This window comes from Zea mays, chromosome 8 (assembly GCF_902167145.1).
Source record: "Zea mays cultivar B73 chromosome 8, Zm-B73-REFERENCE-NAM-5.0, whole genome shotgun sequence".
NCBI classification, from domain to species: Eukaryota; Viridiplantae; Streptophyta; class Magnoliopsida; order Poales; family Poaceae; genus Zea; species Zea mays.
The window spans coordinates 79,987,670-80,011,616 of NC_050103.1; the positions used below are offsets into that span (position 1 = coordinate 79,987,670).

Genomic DNA, 23,947 nt, shown 5'->3' on the forward strand with positions numbered 1-23,947 from the left:
CTGTCGGAGTGAAGCATCCACGACATCATTGTAACTGATATTGTCGGCGTTTCGACCCCGGGGGGTCCCTGGACCGACGAGTAAATTGTCGCTGCGTGTCCCAGCCCAGATGGGTCGGCGCGAGACGGAACACAAGGGGGGTAAAACAGCAAGGGGAAACTGCGGCCTCGTGTTGTCCTGCGCCCAAGGCGGATGCGCTTGCAGTAGGGGGTTACAAGCGTTCGCGTGGGAGAGAGAGAGAGAGCCTTGTGCGTCAGCCCGTTCTCCCGCGCGGCCACCTTCTCGTACGAGAGCCCTGGACCTTCCTTTTATAGATGTAAGGAGAGGGCCCAGGTGTACAATGGGGGGTGTAGCAATGTGCTAACGTGTCTAGCAAAGGGGAGCCAGAGCCCTATGTACATGCCGTCGTGGCTGTCGGAGAGGTTTTGGCGCCCTGTTCATGTGATGTCGTGGCCGTCGGAGGAGCATTTGAGCCCTGTGGAAGTACAGCTGTCGGGGCTGTCGGATCCTTGCTGACGTCTCCTTGCTTCCGTAAGGGGCTGAGAGCCGCCGTCGTCATGGAGCACGCGGGGTGCCATCATTACTTGTTTACCGGGGCGAGCCAGATGGGACGCCAGTCTTGTTCCCCGTAGCCTGAGCTAGCTAGGGGTAGGGTAATGATGGCCCCCCTATGACGTGGTCGGTCCGAGCCCGAGGTCGGGCGAGGCGGAGGCTCCTCCGAGGTTGAGGCTGAGTCCGGGCCCGGGGGTCGGGCGAGGCGGAGACCGTCGTCCGAGGTCAAGGTTGAGTCCGAGCCCCAGGGGTCGGGCGAGGCGGAGTCCGTCTTCCGAGGTCGAGGCTGAGTCCGAGCCCTGGGGTCGGGCGAGGCGGAGTCCGTCTTCTGAGGTCGAGGCTGAGTCCGAGCCCTGGGGTCGGGCGAGGCGGAGTCTGTCGTCCGGCGTCGAGGTTGAGTCCGAGCCCTGGGGTCGGGCGAGGCGGAGTCCGTCGTCCGGCGTTGAGGTTGAGCCCGAGCTCTGGGGTCGGGCGAGGTGGAGCTTCCTATGGCGCCCGAGGCTGGACTTAGCTGCTGTCAGCCTCACTCTGTCGAGTGGCACAGCAGTCGGAGCAGGGCAGGCGGCGCTGTTTTCCTGTCAGGTCGGTCAGTGGAGCGGCGAAGTGACTGCGGTCACTTCGGCCCTGTCGACTGAGGAGTGCGTGTCAGGATAAGGTGTCAGTCGATCCTTGCATTAAATGCTCCTACGATACGGTCAGTTGGCGTGGCGATCTGGCCAAGGTTGCTTCTCCGCGAAGCCTGCTCGAGCTGGGCCTCGGGCGAGTCGAAGGTGCGTCCGTTGCTTGAGCGGACCCTCGGGCGAGACGTAAATCCTCCTGGGTCGGCTGCCTTTTCCCGAGGCTGGGCTCGGGCGAGGCGAGATCGTGTCCCTTGAATGGATGGAGCCTTGACCTGAATCGCGCACATCAGGCCTTTGCAGCTTTGTGCTGATGGGGGTTACCAGCTGAGATTAGGAGTCTTGGGGGTACCCCTAATTATGGTCCCCGACAGTAGCCCCCGAGCCTCGAAGGGAGTGTTGGTACTCGCTTGGAGGCTCTGTCACACTTGTTGCAAGGGGACCGGCCTTTCTCGGTTGCGTTTCGTTCCGGTGGGTGCGTGCGAGCGCACCCGCCGGGTGTAGCCCCCGAGGCCTCGAAGGAGTGTTTGACTCCTTCGAGGTCTTAATGCCTTTCGTGATGCTTCGGCCGGTCTGGTTGTTCCCTCATGCGAACTGGCCGTAGCCCGGGTGCATAGTCAGGTTCCAAGTTCTCGGGCTGGTATGTTGACGCTGTCAACGGTTTGGCCGGAGCCGGGTTTGCGAGAGCAGCCCCCGAGCCTCCGCACAGAGCGAGAGGACGGTCAAGGACTGACTCGGCTTTTTTCATACGCCCCTGCGTCGCCTTTCTGCAAGGAGGAGGGGGGAAAGCGCCATGTTGCCCTTGGAGGGCGCCGAACATGGTGTCTCCAGTGAGTTGCTAACGGGTGATCCGAGTGGACGCCCGTGCCCCGTTCGATAAGGGTCGGCTAGTGGCCCAGAGGCGCGCTCCAAAAGTACCTGCAGGTGATTTGCCGGACCCGGTCCCGTTTGATAGGGTCCGAGGGCTCGATGCCTCCCTCTGATGGGATTCCATTACAGAATCGCTCCTGCCGGTCTCGGAAATGTCCTAGGGTACCTCGGGAGCGTAGCCCGAGCCTCGGCCATGTATCGGACGTACCCAGAGTCATCCCTCGCTCTGCGTGCTCTGAGGCGGTTGTCGAACCCTTCGGGGGCCAGCCTACGAACCCCTGATCAGTAGTGGGCGCGGAGCCCGAGTGGCCTGAGGCGGCTGTTGAACCCTTCCGAGGGGCCAGCCTTTGAACATCTGACCAGTAGTGGGCGTGGAGCCCGAGTGCTCTGAGGCAGCTGTCGAACCCTTCCGAGGGGCCAGCCTTCGAACCCCTGATCAGTAGGAGGGCTCGGGGCCCGCTTCCTTCGCGGAGAAGGATCCCTTTCGGAGTATCCCCTTTCCCGGTCCCTATAGCAAGAGAGAGAAAGGGGAAGAGAAAAAAGGATATGAAATTGAACGACGTGGCATACCTTTTTGACGCGGTCATCATGGAGGAGGTGAAGCGTCACCTGCTTCGCCTGCCAAAGGTGCCGCCTGCCCTGCCGCAGAGTTAATGCGACTGGACGAGTGGTTCGCGGGGCAGCCGTTGTGCGTGCGTGAGCCGTTCGAGGAACGGAACACGGGCGCGTCGTCTTCACGCCGTGGGAGAGGGCTCTCTCGCTGTCCCAGGAGGGGGCGTGAGCCTGCAGACGATTTGATCGCTGCTTCCGTTCGCCTGCCGCCGCCATTACTGTCGGCCCACTTTTGGCCATATCGACCGTCGCGTCTTCTCCCGCGGCGGACCGACCCGTGACCAATGTGCTCGGTTGGCACTGTTGGGCCATGCGCAGGGTTGCCTCGAGTCGCGGCACCGGTTCCACAGTCGAGAAGGCGCGGTACTGGCGCAAGTGGCGGTGCAGTTTCTCGCACGTAGTAACCGGCGCGCCGGTTACATGACGTGTGGGCCTGGGCCCCGTGCTGGACGCGTTGAAGTCGAAAGGGTGCGCCCCCCTTGGTGCAGTTGCATGCCGCCTGCATGGCGGTCCGCCCTTTCACCCGTTGGTTTGGGCGAAAGTGGAGGAGTGCTTGTAACCGCTGGGCAGTTACGCGCTCTGCGCGCGGCGGTTTGGCTTCTTCTGTCCTGGGCCAGCTTGCATGACGCGTGGGACCCAGCCCCCGTGTCGTAGAGGGAAGACCTTGGAGCGTGTTGGTGAAGACTCAGTCCGTGACGGCTGAGGACGCAAGTGGGGAGAGTCGCCTTTAAAAAGAGGGTGACCCCCTTGGATGGCAGCCATGCCTTCGCATTCCCCTCATGCGTCGCGTCCTTCCACCTTCCGAGCCCCCGGATGGGGAGCGCCCGCGTTGCTTTCGTCTTGCCGTCGTTGGAGGAACTCAACTTCGTGGAAGTTGGTACCTTTCAGCCATCGCTCGGCTTCAAGGATTTTCATCAGGCAGCCCGGCTGCATCCCCTCGCTGATGGTCACCCAAGACGGTGATCACCAGTTTGATGGTGGGGAGAAGCAAGCCGGGCTGCGACCTCTGCCCCGCCCTCAGCTTCAAGGATCTTCATCATCCTTGCTGGGGAGGAGGGCGAGGCGAGCCGGAGCTCTACCTCCCGCACGGGTCGGCGGGCGACCTCTTCTTCTAGCTTCTGGGGGTGGAAACCATCCTCCAGCTCTGCGGAGGAGGCGCCCTCCAGCCATGCCGGGGAAGGCGAACTGTTGCTGCCCAGCCAGGGTGCAACATTCCATCCTCTGTCCTTGTTTTCGTGGCGAGGACGGGAGTGAGGACCTGCCGGTGCGCTTTGGGGCGGCCGGCGCTCGCTGGTGCGGTGTTGGTGGTCAGGTGGACGCTGCCGTTGGTGCTGAGGTGGTGGCAGCTGGAGAAAGCTTCTCCGCCGTCGAGACCATCAGCGCCACCTGCGGACCGACCTCCGGCTCTTTGGCTTTAATATCTGGTTCTCGTCCCTTAAGTGGGGACGCGAACGAGAGCCTTCCGGCGGCAGCGTTCGTTCTGGGACCATCGTTGCTGCTGTAGAGGTCGCTGGCGAGTCGTCCGGAGATTGCTGTCCCGCAGGCTCTCCGATGTGGAGGTTGTTCATACCCGCGGGAGTGGAACCAGAGTTCCAATTGTAATGGCACCTTGAGTGCCGGTGTCTGTTCATTGCGGCTGTCGGGGCCTGAACATCTAGGTATTTTGGGTGTAATACCATGTTTTTTCCTCATTTCGAGCACTAGGACTCGCCTGTCGGCTAGCTGGACCGCTTAACCAAGTGTGAGTTGCCTCGTGCGGAAGGTGACGAGTGAGGTATCCGTATCCCGGAGGCGTAGGAGTCCCTCGGCTTGGTCGGCCTTGCCGCCCGAGGCTTCTCTTGCTTAGTTAAAGAAACCCTCGGCCGCTCTGCGATGAGCCGGAGCCGGAGGCAGCGGTGTCGGCATGGACAAAGGCAGAGTTGGCTCGAAAAGAAGACTTCGTCGGCCCAGGAGCTGGGGACTTCCCAGGCCGGGGAGGCGTAGCATCAGCGGTCGGAGCCTGGCCGGGTCGTCCACTGGCAGGACCAACGCCGGAGTCGAGTTGCCGAGGCCTTGAGCCAGGCCAGTGTCCCGGGGGGACGACCGACTGAGGCTACGGAGCGGTCGGTTCAGCCATCTGCTTGGGCCGGGTTCCTGGAGGAGGCCCTGGCGGTGATGGCTCAGGCGTGGTGCCGACAGCTTCCTTCGAGGCGGAGATCCTCCGACCGTGTCGTCGCCCGAGGCCGGGTCGGATTCCGCCGAAGGTGGAGTCGACGCCGAGGGTGCTGCTGCTCCCCCTGCTGATGTCTGATCCTGCAGGAACAGTTTATCTGTAGTGTGCGTATGTTTTTTGCGGCCGCCGAGGCCCAAACATACCGTCATCGTGTTGTAAAGCTGCGTTTCTTTTCCCCTTGTTTCGAGTATCAGGACTTATTTGTCGGTAACAGAATTGTTTGTCCGAGCGAGAGTTACTTTTCACGGAAGGTGATGAGTGAGGTATCCGTATCCCAGAGGCGTAGGAGTCCCTCGGCTCGGTCGGCCTTGCCGCTTACGTGTACTCTTACTCGTCCGTTGGATTCTGTTATCGATATAGTCGAGAAGGCACGAAAAATCGTTTCAGCAGAAAAGCTTTCAAGCGTTAAGACTTGTTCGGCCAACGGAATCGCTTATCCGAGCGTGAGTTACTCATCGCAGAAGGTGATGAGTGATGTATCTGTATCCCGGAGGCGTAGGAGTCCCTCGGCTCGGTCGACCTTGCCTGCTTACGTGTACTCCGTCATTTTCAGGATCCCACTATCGAAGTAGTCGAAAAGCACGAAAGATGTTCTGGCAGAAAGATTTTTTCCGAGGAAAATTTTGACGCAGAGGGGGTTCCCCCCTTCTAGCCCCCGAGGGAGGGTCGGGCTTTGCCGAGGCAAGGCTGACCCTTCCTTGATGGTTAGACTTTGTTTGCGTATGTAAACGAGGTATATGAATGACTTGAAAACATCTTAAGGGTAGAAGCGACGTAGCTATCGGATGTTCCAAGCGTTGTTATAGACCTCGCCTTGACTGTTGGCCAGCTTGTATGTTCCGGGCTTCAAAATCTTGGCGATGATGAATGGCCCTTCCCAGGGAGGCGTGAGCTTGTGGCGCCCTCGGGCGTCTTGCCGTAGCCGAAGCACCAAGTCGCCCACCTGGAGGTCTCGGGACCGAACCCCTCGGGCGTGGTAGCGTCGCAGGGACTGTTGATACCGCGCCGAGTGTAGTAAGGCCATGTCCCGAGCCTCTTCTAGCTGGTCCAGCGAGTCTTCTCGGTTGGTCCGGTTGCTTCGGTCGTCGTACGCCCTCGTCCTCGGGGATCTGTATTCTAAGTCTGTGGGCAAGATAGCTTCGGCCCCATAGACTAGAAAGAACGGCGTGAAGCCCGTGGCTCGGCTCGGCGTCGTTCTCAGACTCCAGACCACCGAGGGGAGTTCATTCATCCATCGCCTGCCGGACTTGTTGAGGTCGTTGTAGATCCGTGGCTTGAGTCCTTGTAGAATCATGCCGTTGGCACGCTCTACCTGCCCATTCGTCATGGGGTGAGCTACGGCGGCCCAGTCCACCCGGATGTGGTGGTCCTCACAGAAGTCCAGGAACTTTCTGCCAGTGAACTGGGTGCCGTTGTCGGTGATGATGGAGTTCGGGACCCCGAAGCGATGGATGATGTTGGTGAAGAACGCCACCGCTTGTTCGGACCTGATGCTGTTTAGGGGTCGGACCTCAATCCACTTGGAGAATTTGTCGATAGCGACCAGCAGGTGCGTGTAGCCTCTGGGTGCCTTCTGCAAGGGACCGACGAGGTCCAGACCCCACACAGCAAACGACCAGGTGATGGGTATCGTTTGCAGGGCCTGAGCGGGTAGGTGCGTCTGCCTTGCCTAGAATTGACACCCTTGGCAGGTGCGTACAATCCTAGTGGCGTCGGACACCGCGGTTGGCTAGTAGAAACCATGTCGGAAGGCATTTCCAACAAGGGCCAGAGGTGCTGCGTGATGACCGCAAGCCCCTGAGTGTATTTCTTGCAATAGTTCCTGACCTTCGGTGATGGATATGCATCGCTGGAGGATGCCTGAGGGGCTGCGGTGGTAGAGCTCCTTTCCGTCACCCAGCAAGACGAACGACTTGGCGCGCCGCGCCAGTCGCCGAGCTTCGGCTCTATCGAGGGGTATCTCTCCTCGATGGAGATATTGCAGGTACGGGGTCTGCCAGTTTCGATTAGATGGGACCCCATTCCGCTCTTCCTCGACGCGCAGTGCCTCATCCTCGGGGGCCGAGGGTGCCTCAGGCTGAGCCGAGGGCGCCTCGGGCAGAGCCGAGACCTTCTCGGGCTCGGGCATGTCGTCGGTCTTGATTGAGGGTTGATGTAGGTCTCGGGAGAAGACATCCAGAGGGACCGTTGTCCGCCCCGAGGCTATCTTAGCCAGCTCGTCCACAGTCTCGTTGCATCGTCGGGCGATGTGGTTGAGCTCGAGCCCGTAGAACTTGTCCTCCAGACACCGAACCTCATCGCAGTAGGCTTCCATCTTCGTGTCGCGGCAATGGGAGTTCTTCATGACTTGGTCGATGACAAGCTGCGAGTCGCCACGAGCGTCGAGGCGTCGGACCCCTAGCTCGATGGCGATGCGCAACCCGTTAACCAGAGCCTCGTACTCGGCCACGTTGTTTGACGCCGGGAAATGGAGGTGCAGCACGTAGCGGAGGTGCTTCCCGAGGGGCGAGATGAAGAGCAGGCTCACGCCCGCTCCTGTTTTCATCAACGACCCGTCGAAAAACATGGTCCAGAGTTCCGGTTGGATCAGAGCTGCTGGGAGCTGGGTGTCGACCCATTCAGCTACAAAGTCTGCCAGGACTTGGGACTTGATGGCCTTCCGAGGAGCGAACGAGATTGTCTCGCCCATGATCTCCACCGCCCACTTTGCAATGCTACCCGAGGCCTCTCGGCACTGGATGATCTCTCCCAGGGGGAAGGATGACACCACAGTCACCGGATGAGACTCGAAGTAGTGTCGCAACTTTCGTCGCGTCAGAATTACCGCGTACAATAGCTTCTGAATTTACAGGTAGCGGATTTTGGTTTCGGACAGTACCTCACTGATGAAGTAGATCGGCCTCTGGACGGGCAATGTGTGCCCCTCTTCTCGTCTCTCGACCACGATCGCGGCGCTGACCACCTGAGTGGTAGCGGCGATGTAGATCAAGAGGGCTTCTCCGGTAGCGGGGGGCACCAAGATGGGCGCACTTGTAAGGAGCGCCTTTACGTTCCCGAGGGCTTCCTCAGCCTCGGGGGTCCAAGTGAAGCGCTCGGTCTTCCTTAAGAGGCGGTACAGAGGTAGGCCTCTTTCGCCGAGGCGCGAGATGAAACGGCTCAGAGCCGCAAGGCATCCCATGACCCTCTGTACTCCTTTCAAGTCCTTGATGGGCCCCATGTTGGTGATGGCCGCGATTTTCTCTGGGTTGGCCTCGATGCCCCGCTCGGAGACGATGAACCCCAGGAGCATGCCTCGGGGGACCCCGAAGACACACTTCTCGGGATTGAGTTTTACGCCTTTCGCCTTGAGACACTTGAATGTCGTTTCAAGGTCGGAGAGGAGGTTGGAGGCTTTCCTCGTCTTGACTACGATGTCATCGATGTAAGCCTCGACCGTTCGACCAATGTGCTCTCCGAACACGTGGTTCATGCACCTTTGGTATGTCGCACCCGCATTCCTCAAACCGAATGGCATAGTAACGTAGCAGTACATGCCAAAGGGTGTGATGAAAAAAGTCGCGAGCTGGTCGGACTCTTTCATCCTGATTTGGTGATACCCTGAGTAGGCATCGAGGAAAGACAGGGTTTCGCACCCAGCAGTGGAATCCACGATTTGATCGATGCGAGGCAGAGGGTAGGGAACTTTCGGACATGCTTTGTTTAGACCAGTGTAGTCTACACACATCCGCCACTTCCCTCCTTTCTTTCTCACAAGCATAGGGTTGGCAAGCCATTCGGGATGGAATACCTCTTTCATGAACCCTACAACCATCAACTTGTGGATCTCCTCGCCTATGGCTCTGCGCTTTTCTTCGTCGAATCAGCGCAAAGGCTGCTTCACGGGTCGGGCTCCAGCTCAGATATCCAGCGAGTGCTCGGCGACATCCCTTGGTATGCCAGGCATGTCCGAGGGACTCCACGCAAAAACCTCGGCATTTGCATGGAGAAAGTCGACGAGCACTGCTTCCTATTTGGGGTCGAGCTCGGAGCCGATCTGGATCTGCTTGGAGGCGTCGTTGCTGGGGTCGAGAGGGACAGACTTAACCGTCTCAGCTGGCTTGAAGTTGCCGGCGTGGCGCTTCGCATCTAGCGCCTCCTTGGAGAGGCTCTCCAGGTCGGCGATGAGGGCCTCGGATTCAGCGAGGGCCTCGGCGTACTCCACGCACTCCACGTCGCATTCGTACGCGTGTCGGTACGTGGAGCCGACAGTGATGACCCCGTTGGGGCCCGGCATCTTGAGCTTGAGGTAGGTGTAGTTGGGGACGGCCATGAACTTAGCGTAGCATGGTCTCCCCAGCACTGTGTGGTAGGTTCCCCGGAACCCGACCACCTCGAACGTGAGGGTTTCCTTTCGGAAGTTGGAGGAAGTCCCGAAGCAGACAGGCAGATCGAGTTGCCCAAGGGGTTGGACACGTTTCCCGAGGATGATCCCGTGAAAGGGCGCCACGCCGGCCTGGATCGAGGACAGATCGATCTGCAGGAGCCCGAGGGTCTCAGCGTAGATGATGTTGAGGCTGCTGCCTCCGTCCATGAGGACCTTGGTAAGCCTGATGTTGCCGATGACGGGATCGACAACTAGCGGGTACTTTCCTGGGCTCGGGACGCGGTCGGGGTGGTCGCCCTGGTCGAAGGTGATGGGCTTGTCGGACCAGTCTAGGTAGACTGGCGCCGCCACCTTTACCGAGCAGACCTCCCGACGCTCTTGCTTGCGGTGCCGAGCTGAGGCGTTCGCCACTTGCCCACCATAGATCATGAAGCAGTCGTGGACCTCGGGGAACTCCTCTGCCTTGTGATCCTCCTTCTTGTCGTTGTTGTGGGCTCTGCCACCTTCCGCCGGTGGCCCGGCCTTGTGGAAGTAGCGCCGAAGCATGACGCACTCCTCAAGGGTGTGCTTGACGGGACCCTGATGATAGGGGCACGACTCCTTGAGCATCTTGTCGAACAGGTTGGCGCCTCCGGGAGGCTTCTGAGGGTTCCTGTGCTCGGCGGTGGCGACAAGTTCTGCGTCGGCGGCGTCACGTTTCGCTTGTGACTTCTTCTTGCCCTTCTTCCTCGCGCCGTGCTGAGCGGACGCCTCGGGGACGTCTTCCAGCTGGCGCCCCTGAGGCTGCTTGTCCTTTCGGAAGATGGCTTCGACTGCCTCCTGACCAGAGGCGAACTTGGTGGCGATGTCCATCAGCTCGCTCGCCCTGGTGGTAGTCTTGCGACCCAGCTTGCTCACCAGGTCGCGGCAAGTGGTGCCGGCAAGGAACGCGTCGATGACATCCGAGTCGGTGACGTTGGGCAGCTCGGTGCGCTGCTTCAAAAATCGCCGGATGTAGTCCCGGAGGGATTCTCCCGGCTGCTGGCGGCAGCTTCGGAGATCCCAGGAGTTCCCAGGGCGCACGTATGTGCCCTGGAAGTTGCCGGCGAAGGCTTTGACTAGGTCGTCCCAGTTGGAGATCTGCGCAGGGGGCAGATGCTCTAGCCAGGTTCGGGCGGCGTCGGAGAGGAACAAGGGAAGGTTGCGGATGATGAGGTTGTCATCGTCCGTCCCACCCAGTTGGCAGGCCAGCCGGTAGTCCGCGAGCCACAGTTCCGGCTTTGACTCCCCCGAGTACTTGGTGATGGTAGTCGGGGTTCGGAACCGGGTCGGGAACGGCGCCCGTCTTATGGCCCGGCTGAAAGCTTGCAGACCGGGTGGTTCGGGCGAGGGGCTCCGATCCTCCCCGCTGTCGTAGCGTCCCCCACGCTTGGGGTGGTAGCCTCGGCGCATCTTCTCGTCGAGGTGGGCTCGACGGTCGCGGCGGTGGTGCTCGTTGTCGAGGCGACCCGGGGCCGCAGGCGCTGTGTTTCGCGTTCGCCCGGTGTGGACCGAGGCTTCCCGCATGAATCGGGAAGTCGCGGCGCGATGCTTCGGGGGGTACCCCTGCCTTCGGGAGGCAGAGCTTTCAGCCCGTCGGACCGTGACATCTTCCAGGAGATTCTTGAGCTCTCCCTGGATTCGCCGCCCCTCGGTGGTGGATGGTTCCGGCATCACTCGAAGTAGTATCGCTGCTGCAGCCAGGTTCTGGCCGACCCCACTGGAAGCTGGGGGCAGCCTCGCCCTGGCATCGTCGGTAATGCGGTGCTGGACGTCCTGGGCCAGATGACGCGCTTCTCCGGCCGGTGCTCGGCCTGCCCACTCCTGCCCGATATTTTGCCGAAGCTGCACAAGTTGTCCTGCTTCCTCGTCGAGCCTGGCCTGCATCTCGCGGATTTGCTCGAGCTGTGCGTCCTGACCCCCCGCAGGGACTGGGACCACAGCTAGCTCCCGAAGGATGTCAACGCGAGGCGCAGGCCTAGAGGGATCACCGTCCTCCGGCATACCAAGATGGTTGCCTTCGTCGGGACCCCCTAGATCGACGTGGAAGCATTCGCGACTTGGGCCACAGTCCTCGTCGCCGAGGCTGTGGCTACTTATCAGAGCAATCGGAGAGGCAGTAGTCACATGCGGTCATGAAGTCCCGCATGGCACTGGGGTTATTGAGCCCGGAGAAATCCCAACCAGAGTCGGGCTCGTCATCTTCCTCGGAACCCAGGGGTCCGTAGGTCGAGACGGCCGTCAGTCGGTCCCAGGTTGACCGCATATGATACCCCGGAGGGTTTGGACATGCCTTTATGAAAGCGTCCACCGAAGCGGGGTCGCTTGGTGGGTCGCAGCTGAATCTAAAAGGCATAGGATGGGTAACGGATGGTACCTCTTGATCAACGGGTGGTGACAAAGTCATGTCGGGGACGGACAGCACCGTTGTCTGAGGTACGAGGCTAACGCCCAGCAAGTCCTTCGCGAGCGTGCTGGCGTCGTCCGTCTGCTTGGGGTTGGCGTGTTGCGGGGAAACGACGCTCGCCTTCGTCTCAAACGCGAGGTCAACGCCCGACGTGTCCCCTGCTGGGGCGTCGGTGCTGTCGACTCGCTCGACAGCCGACGAGGTGCCGCCTCCTGCTTGGCCATGCCTGCCCCGGCTCCTCCTCCGTCGGCGAGGAAGGTGACGGGACAGACCCGGATGTTGCTCTTCCGTCACGTAGGGAAGACATCGTCGATTCTGCCGCTGGCGGGTGGGCTGACGACCGCCATTGTCGTTGTCGCGCGACGGAGGAAGGAGTATCATGTCGTAGCTGCCGTCGAGGGACATGAACTCAAGACTCCCGAAACGGAGCACCGTCCCGGGTTGGAGAGAATGCTGGAGACTACCCATCTGGAGCTTGACGGGAAGCTGTTTGTCAACACGCAGCAGGCCCCTACCTGGCGCGCCAACTATCGGCGTTTCGACCCCAGGGGGTCCCTGGACCGACGAGTAAATTATCGCTGCGTGTCCCAGCCCAGATGGGTCGACGCGAGACGGAACACAAGGGGGGTAAAACAGCAAGGGGAAACCGCGGCCTCGTGTTGTCCTGCACCCAGGGCAGATGCGCTTGCAGTAGGGGGTTACAAGCGTTCGCGTGGGAGAGAGAGAGAGAGAGCCTTGTGCGTCGGCCCGTTCTCCCGCGCGGCCACCTTCTCGTATGAGAGCCCTGGACCTTCCTTTTTATAGATGTAAGGAGAGGGCCCAGGTGTACAATGGGGGTGTAGCAATGTGCTAACGTGTCTAGCAAAGGGGAGCCAGAGCCCTATGACATGCCGTCGTGGCTGTCGGAGAGGTTTTGGCGCCCTGTTCATATGATGTCGTGGCCGTCGGAGGAGCGTTTAAGCCCTGTGGAAGTACAGCTGTCGGGGCTATCGGATCCTTGCTGACGTCTCCTTGTTTCCGTAAGGGGCCGAGAGCCGCCATCGTCATGGAGCACGCGGGGTGCCATCATTACTTGTTTACCGGGGCGAGCCAGATGGGACACCTGTCTTGTTCCCCGTAGCCTGAGCTAGCTAGGGGTAGGGTAATGATGGCCCCCCCCTGTGACGTGGTCGGTTCGAGCCCGAGGTCGGGCGAGGCGGAGGCTCCTCCGAGGTCGAGGCTGAGTCCGGGCCCGGGGGTCGGGCGAGGCGGAGACCGTCGTCCGAGGTCGAGGTTGAGTCCGAGCCCCATGGGTCGGGCGAGGCAGAGTCCGTCTTCCGAGGTCGAGGTTGAGTCCGAGCCCTGGGGTCGGGCGAGGCGGAGTCTGTCTTCCGAGGCCGAGGCTGAGTCCGAGCCCTAGGGTCGGGCGAGGCGGAGTCCGTCTTCCGAGGTCGAGGCTGAGTCCGAGCCCTGGGGTCGGGCGAGGCGGAGTCCGTCGTCCAGCGTCGAGGTTGAGTCCGAGCCCTGGGTCGGGCGAGGCGGAGTCCGTCGTCCGGCGTCGAGGTTGAGCCCGAGCTCTGGGGTTGGGCAAGGCGAAGCTTTCTATGGCGCCCGAGGCTGGACTTAGCTGCTGCCAGCCTCACTCTGTCGAGTGGCACAGCAGTCGGAGCAGGGCAGGCGACGCTGTTTTCCTGTCAGATCGGTCAGTGGAGCGGCGAAGTGACTACGGTCACTTCGGCCATGTCGACTGAGGAGTGCGCGTCAGGATAAGGTGTCAGTCGATCCTTGCATTAAATGCTCCTGCGATACGGTCGGTTGGCGTGGCGATCTGGCCAAGGTTGCTTCTCCGCGAAGCCTGCTCGAGCTGGGCCTTGGGCGAGTCGAAGGAGCGTCCGTTGCTTGAGAGGACCCTCGAGCGAGACGTGAATCCTCCTGGGTCGGCTGCCTTTGCCCGAGGCTGGGCTCGGGCGAGGCGAGATTGTGTCCCTTGAATGGATGGAGCCTTGACCTGAATCGCGCCCATCAGGCCTTTGCAGCTTTGTGCTGATGGGGGTTACCAGCTGAGATTAGGAGTCTTGGGGGTACCCCTAATTATGGTCCCCGACAGATATCAACATAGTGGAAGGCTCTATCTGTTGCACTGACAGATCTGAGCAAACAGAGGAAAGAGTTGAAATAGACTCCAAGCCAAGGTGTGGCTAACTCCAACGAGGACAAGGCAAGCATTTCAGGCTTGGCCGAACCTCAAGATAAATCCCTGTGTCTGTGTGCTCTGCTCCGTGTTGTGTGCTGTTTCTCTATCTTATTTGCTGTTTATACTTGCACTTCAATACTTATATGTGGTACAAGCTGTCTTCGAAGTGCAGGGTATTTTAAGACATGAACTTCAATTCCGCTGCAACCTACTCGAAGGGTCTTTCATTCCACTCTGATCCAGTCTTCGAGTAGAGTAAGAATTTCCAGTTTTAAAGTGATAATTATTATTCGCCTATTCACCCCCCTCTAGGCGACATCTAGATCCTGTCCCGGGCATAGGGAACTTTTAGAAACCTAACAGGTGGCTACATCTCAGGGAATCTTTGTAAAGGCTTCGTAGTGAATCCCTAGCCATTCACCTCGGGAGTGAACAAGAGTCTTGCAAGCCTGGGATAGAGAGGGAATCACGGCTCGTGGGTAAAGTGTGCAACCTCTACAGAGTGTTATAAAACTGATATATCAGTCGTGCTCACTGTTATGAGCGGCCTTGGGAGCTCCATTGATTAGAGACACACTGATTAAAGATACTATGGTTACAAATGATGATGAGGTTAATTATGATTTTGATGGTTACGATTATGATTCTGGTTTCTGGTATTCTTTCCGTTTAGAGGGAGTACTTTGGCTAATAACTTGGGTTTAATTCTAAAACCTGGCTCTCTATGGAAAATGAAGATTATATTACAAAGTGAAATTCAATTACATCATACTTTATACAAGTTATCACTGGAGTTTTTTGAGCTATTTCTACAGACTACTCGAGCTTCGACAGCATCTCTGGAGCTTCTTCCTTCTATTTTGCAGCTTCAGCTTTGGCTTGGTCAACCTGTATGTAAGTATTATTAGCTGAATTCAAAATTCAAAGGAAAAGGTAATCATAGGGTATAGTATTGTTACCAGCTTAAGGTGATCTCGAGCTTCGTCACCAGCTTTCTCTCGCCCACCCTTCGTCCATATCACCTTTTAAATTTATTCGCAATGCTTCGGGCGAGGTTAGGAATATCATCTAAAATTGCTGGTGATAGGCTGAAATTGGGTCTGTTGATAATTTTTCCATGCTCACAGCCAGATTTTAGGAACGCAGCAGAGGTGCCCCGAGAAGCTACCAGGGCACAAAAGTCGCCGTGTCCAACAATAACATCATCAATCTCACCTTCGATGTGTTCAAAGGCTCCTGGCAGATCTTCAACCGAAGGAATAAATTCTTCACTACTGGCCCCAACTGAATAAAACACCTTCTTCAGTCGTTGAACACATCGATTGCTGAATTTCAAGCATTTGTTTTGAAGGTCTATCAATGATTTTTTCAAAGTTAAACCATTCTGGATTTCAGCCTCAAGTTTTTCAGTAAGCTTCAGCTTTTCTTTTTCGGAACCGAGAAGCTTCGTATTCAGTTTTGTTATTTTAGCTTCGGCTTCCGATAGTAAACCTTCAGTTGTTTGGAGTTTGAACTCTGTTTTCTCAAAAGCAGTTGTTTGATCTTTTATTTTGTTTTCCAGGTTTTCAATTATAACCTCGTGCTTTTTGTCTTCTAAATCTTGTTGCATCCTCAAAGCTTTGCTTAATAGCATGCTCTGTACATGAATAACCTTCATTACAAAGCATGTTTTATGAAAATAAAAAATTAGAGGGAGATTGTTTACCATGAAATTGGAATAAAACAGACTACCGACGATGTGTTGTCGCCGGTAGCGGCTAATATCGGCTTCGAGCTTCGGGAAACCGATACTCTTTGATAGAGTACCGATAACCTTTGCTCCGGTCTGATCTCGGATGCAGCCTAGCTTCTCATCATCAACACCTACGAAGAGAAGTGCCCCTGGTCGGTAGCCGCAGGAAATGGCATATTCTTTTAATTCTTCTTTTTCGGCTTTTGTTAATTCTTGACCAACCAAGTTTTGAAAATTGAAAATTTCATCTTCTGGTGTTTCTTCGGCAATTTCTTTCTTTTTCTCGGCCTCTGGGGCCGAAGCCTCTTCGGTGGCTCCAGCAGCTTCCTTTGCGGCCATGTCTAGCAGAATTTTATCTATATCAAGAGCCACACTTTCCAAATTGATATCTTCGGTGGCTCCAGCAGCTTCTTCTGCGGCCTCCAAAGGTGCAGCTTCGGTGGCTGTTACGCTTTCAATAACAGGCGCTTTCGGAGCTGAAGCCTTTGGGGGTGTTGCTTCAATCACTTTTGTCACAGTAACAATCCTTTGCCTCTTTGGCCTAGGTGCCTTTGTTTCTGTGGGCTCCTTTTCCTTATGAAAAAGCTTCGTCAGATGAAGCCCCAATGGACTTAGTTTGACAGGCAAAATTTCAGCCATTACCTTTAGGATTTCCTCTATTTCAGCATCAGAAGATGTCGCAGAAGTCTTTTCTTCCTTATCAATTGATTTTTGCTTTGGGGACGAGTCTTTTCTTTTCTTCGAAGCAAGTAATTTCGCCTCAGATTTTTGTTTCTTCTTCTTTGATTGATCTTCGTCGTCTTTATTCAAAGCGCTGGCCACTCTTTTTCTTTTTTGCCCTTCGGCACCTTTGTCCAGTCGCTCATAATCAGGATATTCAAATCCTATAGCATCCATCACCCTGTTTAGCCTTCGTTTTGGACGGGTGCCGAAGGCCGCTGTCATCAACTGATCTTCTTTTTTAGAGTAACTAGGTGAGTGCCCGTGCGTTGCTACGGGGGTTAAAAATTAGTACAAAACATAGATACAAAACTACAAACATCTCTATGATACGCAAAATTCTATTTGAGTCAACGTATGCTCGTGTGTTGCAACGGCACACAAATTACTCAATAAAAGAAGGCAGATGGTAACCATCAATGGCTAAACGGAGCCGAAAACACAGAGAAGTGGATCTCATCTAAAACGGAGAAGTGGATCTCATCTAAAACTGAGCATGGTGTTGCATAGAAATGCAGGGTTTAGTCATTCAGAGCATGAAGAACATTTTTGCATAGCTCCTAATATTAGTAGGTTGACAAGAAAGGCGAGGAGGCAAAACTGTGCACATGTTCATCAGTGAAATTGCACATTAGGATTTGAGAAGTCTTTAAAGGAATGCTTTCACCATTAATCTCCGGTCTCAGCTTCTCCTCGCTTCCTTTGTGGAATCACATGGAAGAATGCCGTCTTCCAGTCCCTTGTTTCCACAAACTTCAACATTATCTCAAACACTTGGTTAACTGTAAGAATCTGCATGGTTATCGATACACACAAGATCAGTACTCTTAGTACAGACTACTCCAGAGAATCAGATATTCTAAAGCCAAACGACTTTTTTCATGAATACAAGTAACAAATGAGATAGCAAGATATTCAGACAGTTCAATGGACATAATCTGACAACTTGTGGCAGTACCTTATAACAAGCATAGATATAAATACATTGCGCTCACTTGTCCAGTGTGCATTGAAGTCTGAATATTCAGAAAAGCAGCAAAACGCACAGCAAGACGCCACCACAATATATGGGCATATTGGAACATTTCAAAGGAATATAGTGGGTACAGAAACAAATTTGAAACAGAGGATGATGCCTTCAGACACAAGGTTATTGAAAGGTGAGTTAACATTTTATTTTCATATGAAAGGTCCAAACAGTTATACAGTCACCTGAGAACTTGACATTTTTAGGTAGTTTCCAATAGGAAGCTTTGCAGATTGAATTCCCTGCTCAGCTGACTTCTTCAGTGTTATGCCCTTCCATCTGTTTCGATCCACCAGGCCACCGATGATGTATATTTTCGACATGTCTAGATCATCAAGCACTGTCTCAGATGATGTATATTTTCGTGAGCGCATCTTTCTTAGGCCTCATCTCAAACGTCCAATCGTCCCACCTTAGCGCTGGTAAAAGTTTCTTGATGTAGGTAACGACATCAACTTTGTCTCTGATGATGGCGTAACCATAAGGCCTTAGGATGCGGTCCATCTCGATCAGAAGATCCTCCAGGCTACATCCCTGCTTCTCTATCTCAGAAAACAGGAGCCAGGCGTGAAGGAGGTCGTAGGTGCGCGGGTATGTCGAGAATGATTCACACCTTCAGTTAAACAGATCATAAATAAGGAAAATTAGCATCAGCCAGCCCTGTGTAACGGGAAGTAAGGTAGACACAGACACACAGGACAATGCACAAGAAATTTCTTCAGTAGTGAAGAGGTTAGAAATGAAAAGAATGGTCTTAAAAACTGGAAAGAAGCAACAGAATGGGGGCACCTATATCAGATATGTTGACAGGCCTCATTTTTTTTGTGAGGACCCATGTTTCTCGGTTTTGTTTAATTATAATAACAATAACAACACAGGTAATCTTATAATGGGCAGAAGTATTGGCCTCAAGGCTCAAACACTACATCCATATTCCAAAATATGACAGCCAAACTACATCAATTTCTGAAAACCATGTTTACACGCGGTTGCATCTTAGAAATCAAACAAAATAATATCACCCCCTTCCACACGAGTTAAGAATTTTATATGGACAACCATGAGAAAACAATTTGTGAATTTATTTATGGATAATTAATTGCAGACTATAGTCACAATGAAACTCTTATCTGTATAGCACAAGACAAAACAAATGTAGTAGTTCTAATTTCTAGGGATGCAAATTCCACCTTGAAACAGTAAAAAAATAGATGGGAAGTATGTAAAAAAAACCTTACCAGTCATGGGTAGTCCCCATTAAACCACGATCATATATAATTTTCAGCTTTCCAGATTCCGTGAAAGGAACTACATTCATTACCCAGACATTCTTTTTCTTCAGAGATGCTGCAAATCCACCAAGGTTAGCACTCATATCCATAACGTTTCGAAAGGAATCCTTTTGTATCTCGAACTTCAAGTGCTTCCAGTACTGAATTACTCTAGAATGCCAAATCTCCTGCAAACAATATTTCAAGGTCAAATAGATCGCCACCAGGAAGTTATGTTTGCCCATATTGCAAAACGCTGATGTTTCATACTAAATTACTAACTCACATTGTCCTCTGAAAAATTGTTCGAACTGATTCCAAGCTCTTCCAGGCGCGTATGAATCCAAATGTGTATGAAATAAGGAAGTTATCTTGGATTGAAACAACGATTCTGGTTGGAATCTGAGTTATCCTAACATCACTATCGGTTGTATTGACAAACTGACATGCAAAGCCACCTGATCTGTAGGTATCGAACTATCGATTCTTAGGTCCTCATTTCGCAGTGGACATCAACCTGCATTTTCAGAAGAAATAATTTTCTAGCTATTATAGTCATGCCATAACTTGTCCAGACAAACAGACTTGAGAAGAACATGCCCAAAAAACTATATCAAATTGCAACCCCATCAGTTTGCAGAAGAACAACAAATGATACAGCACCAGCGTTCACTCATCTAGATTCTCAGTCACTGGCACTCACTGCCATGGGTAGACAGGTCAAACTATAAATAGTCCAAGTAGGTTAATATGCTCGACACCTTAAGTGGGTCCGCTATTGTACCTAAACTCTATGAATGTCAATCTCAAATTAGTAAAACTACCACTCATAGACGTCGATATTTTATCACGTAAATAAATGTCCGAAGAAAACAATCACTGAGACATTATTAGATGCCATAACTTTATATGATTTCCGTAGCAACTCACGGGCACTCAACAAGTATTTCTGAAAAAAAACTATCATGTTTATGAAAAAACTGACCAAGAAATGTGTCCCTCATACTGCCTGCATACTTTTAGTGTTTTCCTTTACTTTTGAGTTGTGAAACAAAAATGATGGCATGCCTGAGGCTCTTCACTGTCTTTATCACTCTCGTCTTCAGAAGATTCATCCTCAGATCCAATGTTTTCTGATACTTTTGGAGCCTGATAAAGCATCTAGTTAATAGTGGTTAATATTAATAATACATTGCCTACATCCAAGAATTTGTATGTACCTTTTTTTCTTCAACTTTTGTTGGCTCATCATCCGAACTTTCCTCACTACTGTCATCTTCATCCTCACTGCTGCTTTCTTTTTTTGCAGCTGAAAGTGCTTCCTATTAACAGAAGAAATACAATGTGAACAATGGAACATTCTGAGAAAAATAATGAAAATGTGCAAAGAAAAATAAACAAGTTAGAGTATTTGCAACACCTTCTGCTTCTTTTGAGGAGGTTCTTCATCATCAACCGTTACTGAGTCATCACTTGGTTCATCTTCCATTTTTGAAGCAGCTCTCTTGGCAGGCTAAGTTTTACTTGCATCCTAAGGAGTTCAGAAATAAGGTGAACAAAATGACAAAACACATAATATCATCCTTAGAAGTTCTAGCTGGAGCTTTTATATTGGGGGCTTTTCTGAATTGCAGGCAGAATGCTGTGATTAGGCTGAAGATGTAGCACCTCCAGGAAATCACGTAGTTAATCCTGCTGCATGTTTGATTGATGTTCAATTGCCAGGGCAAGATCCAGCTTGAATCTATGTCATGGAAATAAAATAAAATAAAATAAAATAAAAGAGGAGAAAGAAGATGAGGCCACTCAGCAAAACCACCGGTGGATTCTTCATGTTTGGGCTGGAAATTTCTTTCACCCACCATCAACAATAAAAGGTCTGAGACCACAAGTAGATCCAGTAGTTGATAACCCATCAACAACACAGAATACAAAGTACAGTAGAAAGCATATATGGTAGTTTGTGATCAGAAAAAGACTTGAATCCTCGTCTACGCTCTTGTCTGCTCACGGCCAACATCGGAAACAAAACAACAGCAAAGGCTTTGCGCGCGACCTTCACACTTAGTCACGACGGCCTGCATCATGTGTGTTTTCATCCTATCCTTCTAGCAGGATCCTCAATTACTCATCCTTGCTGGGCTGGTAAAGTGGTAAGGATTAATAGTCAGTCAAGTGTTAATAGACAACATAATAGTCAGTCAAGTGTTACTGAATACGATAACACAATAATAAATAGTATACAGTACTCAAAGAATCGCTAAATGTGCGACGAAATTTCTAGAGTAGAAATAAATCTCAGTCAAACTGATTGAGGGCCTCTCTAAACAGGTTTCAAGTTCATGAAATTCTAGAACAGAAAAACACAGTGAAACTGATGGAATGCATGCCTCTCTAAACATGCATGTTTCAGTTCATGAATTTAGAACAGAAAAACACAGTGAAATTGATGAACATTTAAGCAACCCAAAGGTGAACAAAAAATCCTCTAGAACCTCGTCCTAGATCTGGATTAATCGTACCTGAGCATTATCATCCTTAGGAGCTGGAGCCAAATCCAATCCAACCTTTGGGGCGCTGAAACTGAAGCAGAACGAAGGCTCACGGCTCACCCAATGTCGATGACGCGGAAGGTGGGGTCCATGACCGTGGCGTCGATGGCGAGGTGGTACGGGCGGTTGCGGGAGGCATCGTTGAGCATGTCGAGGTAGAAGGTGGCGGCAAGGAGCTACTTGTGGTAGGTCGGCACCGACATAGGCGCCTCTGCTTCAGTTTCTGCCTCGTCGATGACGAGCCAGTCAGAGTCACCGATGAGTGGATTGAGGCGAAGCTGGAAGGCAAGCCCGATGCGCCGGGAGGAGGAGAAGAGACAGAGGAACTTCACGCCAGAGGCGGCCGAGAGCGAGAGCTGCACGACGGCCGAAAAGAGCGTCCGCGAGGCACGGAAGGCAAGGAGGAAGTGATGGAAGGGCGGCACGATATGCGGAGTGCGGATGGCGGGCGCAGCTCCTGTGGATCGCGGGCGAGACGTGGGAGCGAGGATGGAAGGAGGGCGCAGTCGATGGCGCCGCCGCCGTGGGGAGGATGTTTGGCGCGTCATTGGTGACAGAGGCAGGGGCATGTAAGATGCGGGTGGGGCGCGGCAGGATGGACAGTACCCGTCACCGACGGAGATGCCTGGGAGGATGGAGCACCTCCATTGTTGCGATGTCCACAAATCAGACCCTTTAAATGGAGGGCGGCCGCGGTAGTCTTGCCATAGCGAGCGAAGCGGGGGTGCACGGAGGGATTGGGGACAGGGTGCGTAGGCAGGGCGTGAAGGCGAGAATGGAGCAGCGCGGGGCGACTTAGCTGGCATCTCGGCGGGGATGATGGGAGCGGGGGCACGGTGAGTCAGGGTGGACGCCCTCCTTGGAGCCTTATAGGATAGTAGAGATGTAGTGTAACAAAGAAAGGTGCAATATTTTTGCACAAACACGTCAATCTGCAGATAGCTTCAGACAGGTGGCACTGTGCACCAATAACACTCTGTTTGACGCGAATATGTTATCATACCTAGCAGCAACAAATCAAAGGTCAACCATGATATCCCTAAGTTGGCATAATTTGAACATAAGAACATAAAGTCTTACGGTTTGCGCCTTGATCCCTCACCGCCACATGAGCTTCAGATTCTGATGGGCTAACATGAATATTCTGCATAAAAAATATTGACTATTTTATAAAAGGTATGATGAACCTGAAGAAACAAATTAAATGAGAGAAAGAGTGAGACCACCTTGTTGCAGTGATTACATCAGATTATATGATCCTTAATATACCGGTGAACCTTTCTCTACATCATGCAATGCAAATTATAAACCAAAAAACACAAAGTGAATTGAAGAAAACCAGGAGATAACTTTAGTCTAACAACCTGCCAATCAATATGGCTACTTTTGTGCCATCAAGCAAACATTAAAGACTAATTTGTGTAGTCTGTTATCCCTGAAGTACCAAAAAATATCAATGAGCCCATGAACACATAATAAATAAAGAAAGATAACACAATGTACCAACTTGTATGTTACTTTGCTAGTGCAGCTCATATACAACTTCTTTCATTTGCAAAAAAGAATTTCTCAGTTATCAAATGTAGACGTGAGATATGCATGGCCAGGAACTCTTGGTAGAGAGCAACAACCCGCATTAAATCCAGTTAACCAGAAACGATAAAAAATATATGTGTGCAAAACTGTGTGGCTCAAGATAGGAACAACCCCTAGCACTGAGAACAGAGCAAAAACTGTGAGTGCAAGTGTGGCATCAACTTAGGCTGTCCAAGGGTATGTGTGAACATGGGGATCAAAGGTCAGCTACCAGCGTGAGATGCTCACATCATAGGACCCAAGAAGCAATGAACAAAAGGGAACTGGTTCACACCAGGCGCCAGTGGAAGAAGCACCAATGCACCCTCCACCATGCCATGTCTCACAGTGGCCATGGACCTTTCGTTGTAACTGGAAAGTGCAAGAGGGAAGAGCACTTCAACCAACCGTCCCTCCTAGTCCTAGGAGATATCGTCTTACCTGCAACAACATGATTGCATGACCATGAGAGTGGCTGATGCAGTTCAGGTGTGTTCACCCATCTGCTGCTCATCATGATTCCAATTGGAGGGTGAGGCACTTCGAGATTGCAAGTTGTAGCCAGGTGCATTGCAATAATTGGCATCTGAGTGCTAGGATCTTGGTATAGGCAATGGGTCTCAGTATACCTATAAGTAGGTCTACAAAGCGAAATCTGCCTTCGGTTCAAAACTGAATAAGGTTTAACTTGTGCCTATTGAAAATATACAAGCTCCATGTCACTTATGTTAAGGATAACAAAAACAAGTTAGCGACGCAAACTGCTTGGTCCGTATCCATCAGGTGGTCATAATGGATAGTTGCCACATGACAGGAGTCAGATATTTAATCAAACATGATGCTGCAACCAATCGTCAAATGTTGTTGTGGCACATTTCAAACAACATTAACACTGAATTGGCAGAACTACCCAGACAATATAAAAACACACAAATATTTAATTCTTCATAAGGAAAACATTATAGTATAAACCTGGTATATGATTTGCATGCACCGGCTCCAAAACTCAACCCTTCTCCCATTCACTATTTCTTCATAATAGGTGACCATTATATATCACTGCAGCAGCAACTTAATCAGCATGAATTTCACTATTATTAGACTGAGAGGAAGGTGCATAGCAACATTACCTGTTTGTCTCTGCCAGTAGATTTACCAAACTCTCCAACTGCTTCTGCTGGATTCACAAGTCCAGGTACCAATGTAGAAACAAAACCAAGTTAGTTCCTCCCTAACTTTGTGCTGC

The 23,947-nt window shown here is 52.8% G+C and overlaps 1 protein-coding gene and 1 long non-coding RNA gene across 2 annotated transcripts; both read right to left on the bottom strand.

Annotated features, from left to right (window-relative positions):
* Positions 1-17,648: 17,648 nt before the first annotated feature.
* LOC103635435 (probable methyltransferase PMT9) lies at positions 17,649-18,914 on the bottom strand. Its single transcript, XM_020543026.1, has 3 exons — positions 18,861-18,914; positions 18,542-18,762; positions 17,649-17,916 (listed from the first exon to the last, which is right to left on the bottom strand). Exons 2-3 carry the CDS (start codon positions 18,682-18,684, stop codon positions 17,649-17,651), a joined length of 411 nt encoding a protein of 136 aa, XP_020398615.1. The 5' UTR covers positions 18,685-18,762; positions 18,861-18,914.
* Positions 18,915-19,795: 881 nt separating this feature from the next.
* Positions 19,796-20,038, bottom strand: LOC103635436 (uncharacterized). The gene is made up of 2 exons (XR_557373.2): positions 19,995-20,038; positions 19,796-19,896 (listed from the first exon to the last, which is right to left on the bottom strand). It is a non-coding gene; the product is annotated as an uncharacterized lncRNA (long non-coding RNA).
* Positions 20,039-23,947: the final 3,909 nt, after the last annotated feature.

Coding starts and splice junctions, on each gene's coding strand:
- LOC103635435 (XM_020543026.1), bottom strand. CDS start 18,684: ATGGATATGAGTGCTAACCTTGGTGGATTTGCAGCATCTCTGAAGAAA. Junction 17,917..18,541: donor ATGGGGACTACCCATGACTG/GTAAGGTTTTTT, acceptor GTTTAACTGAAG/GTGTGAATCATTCTCGACAT.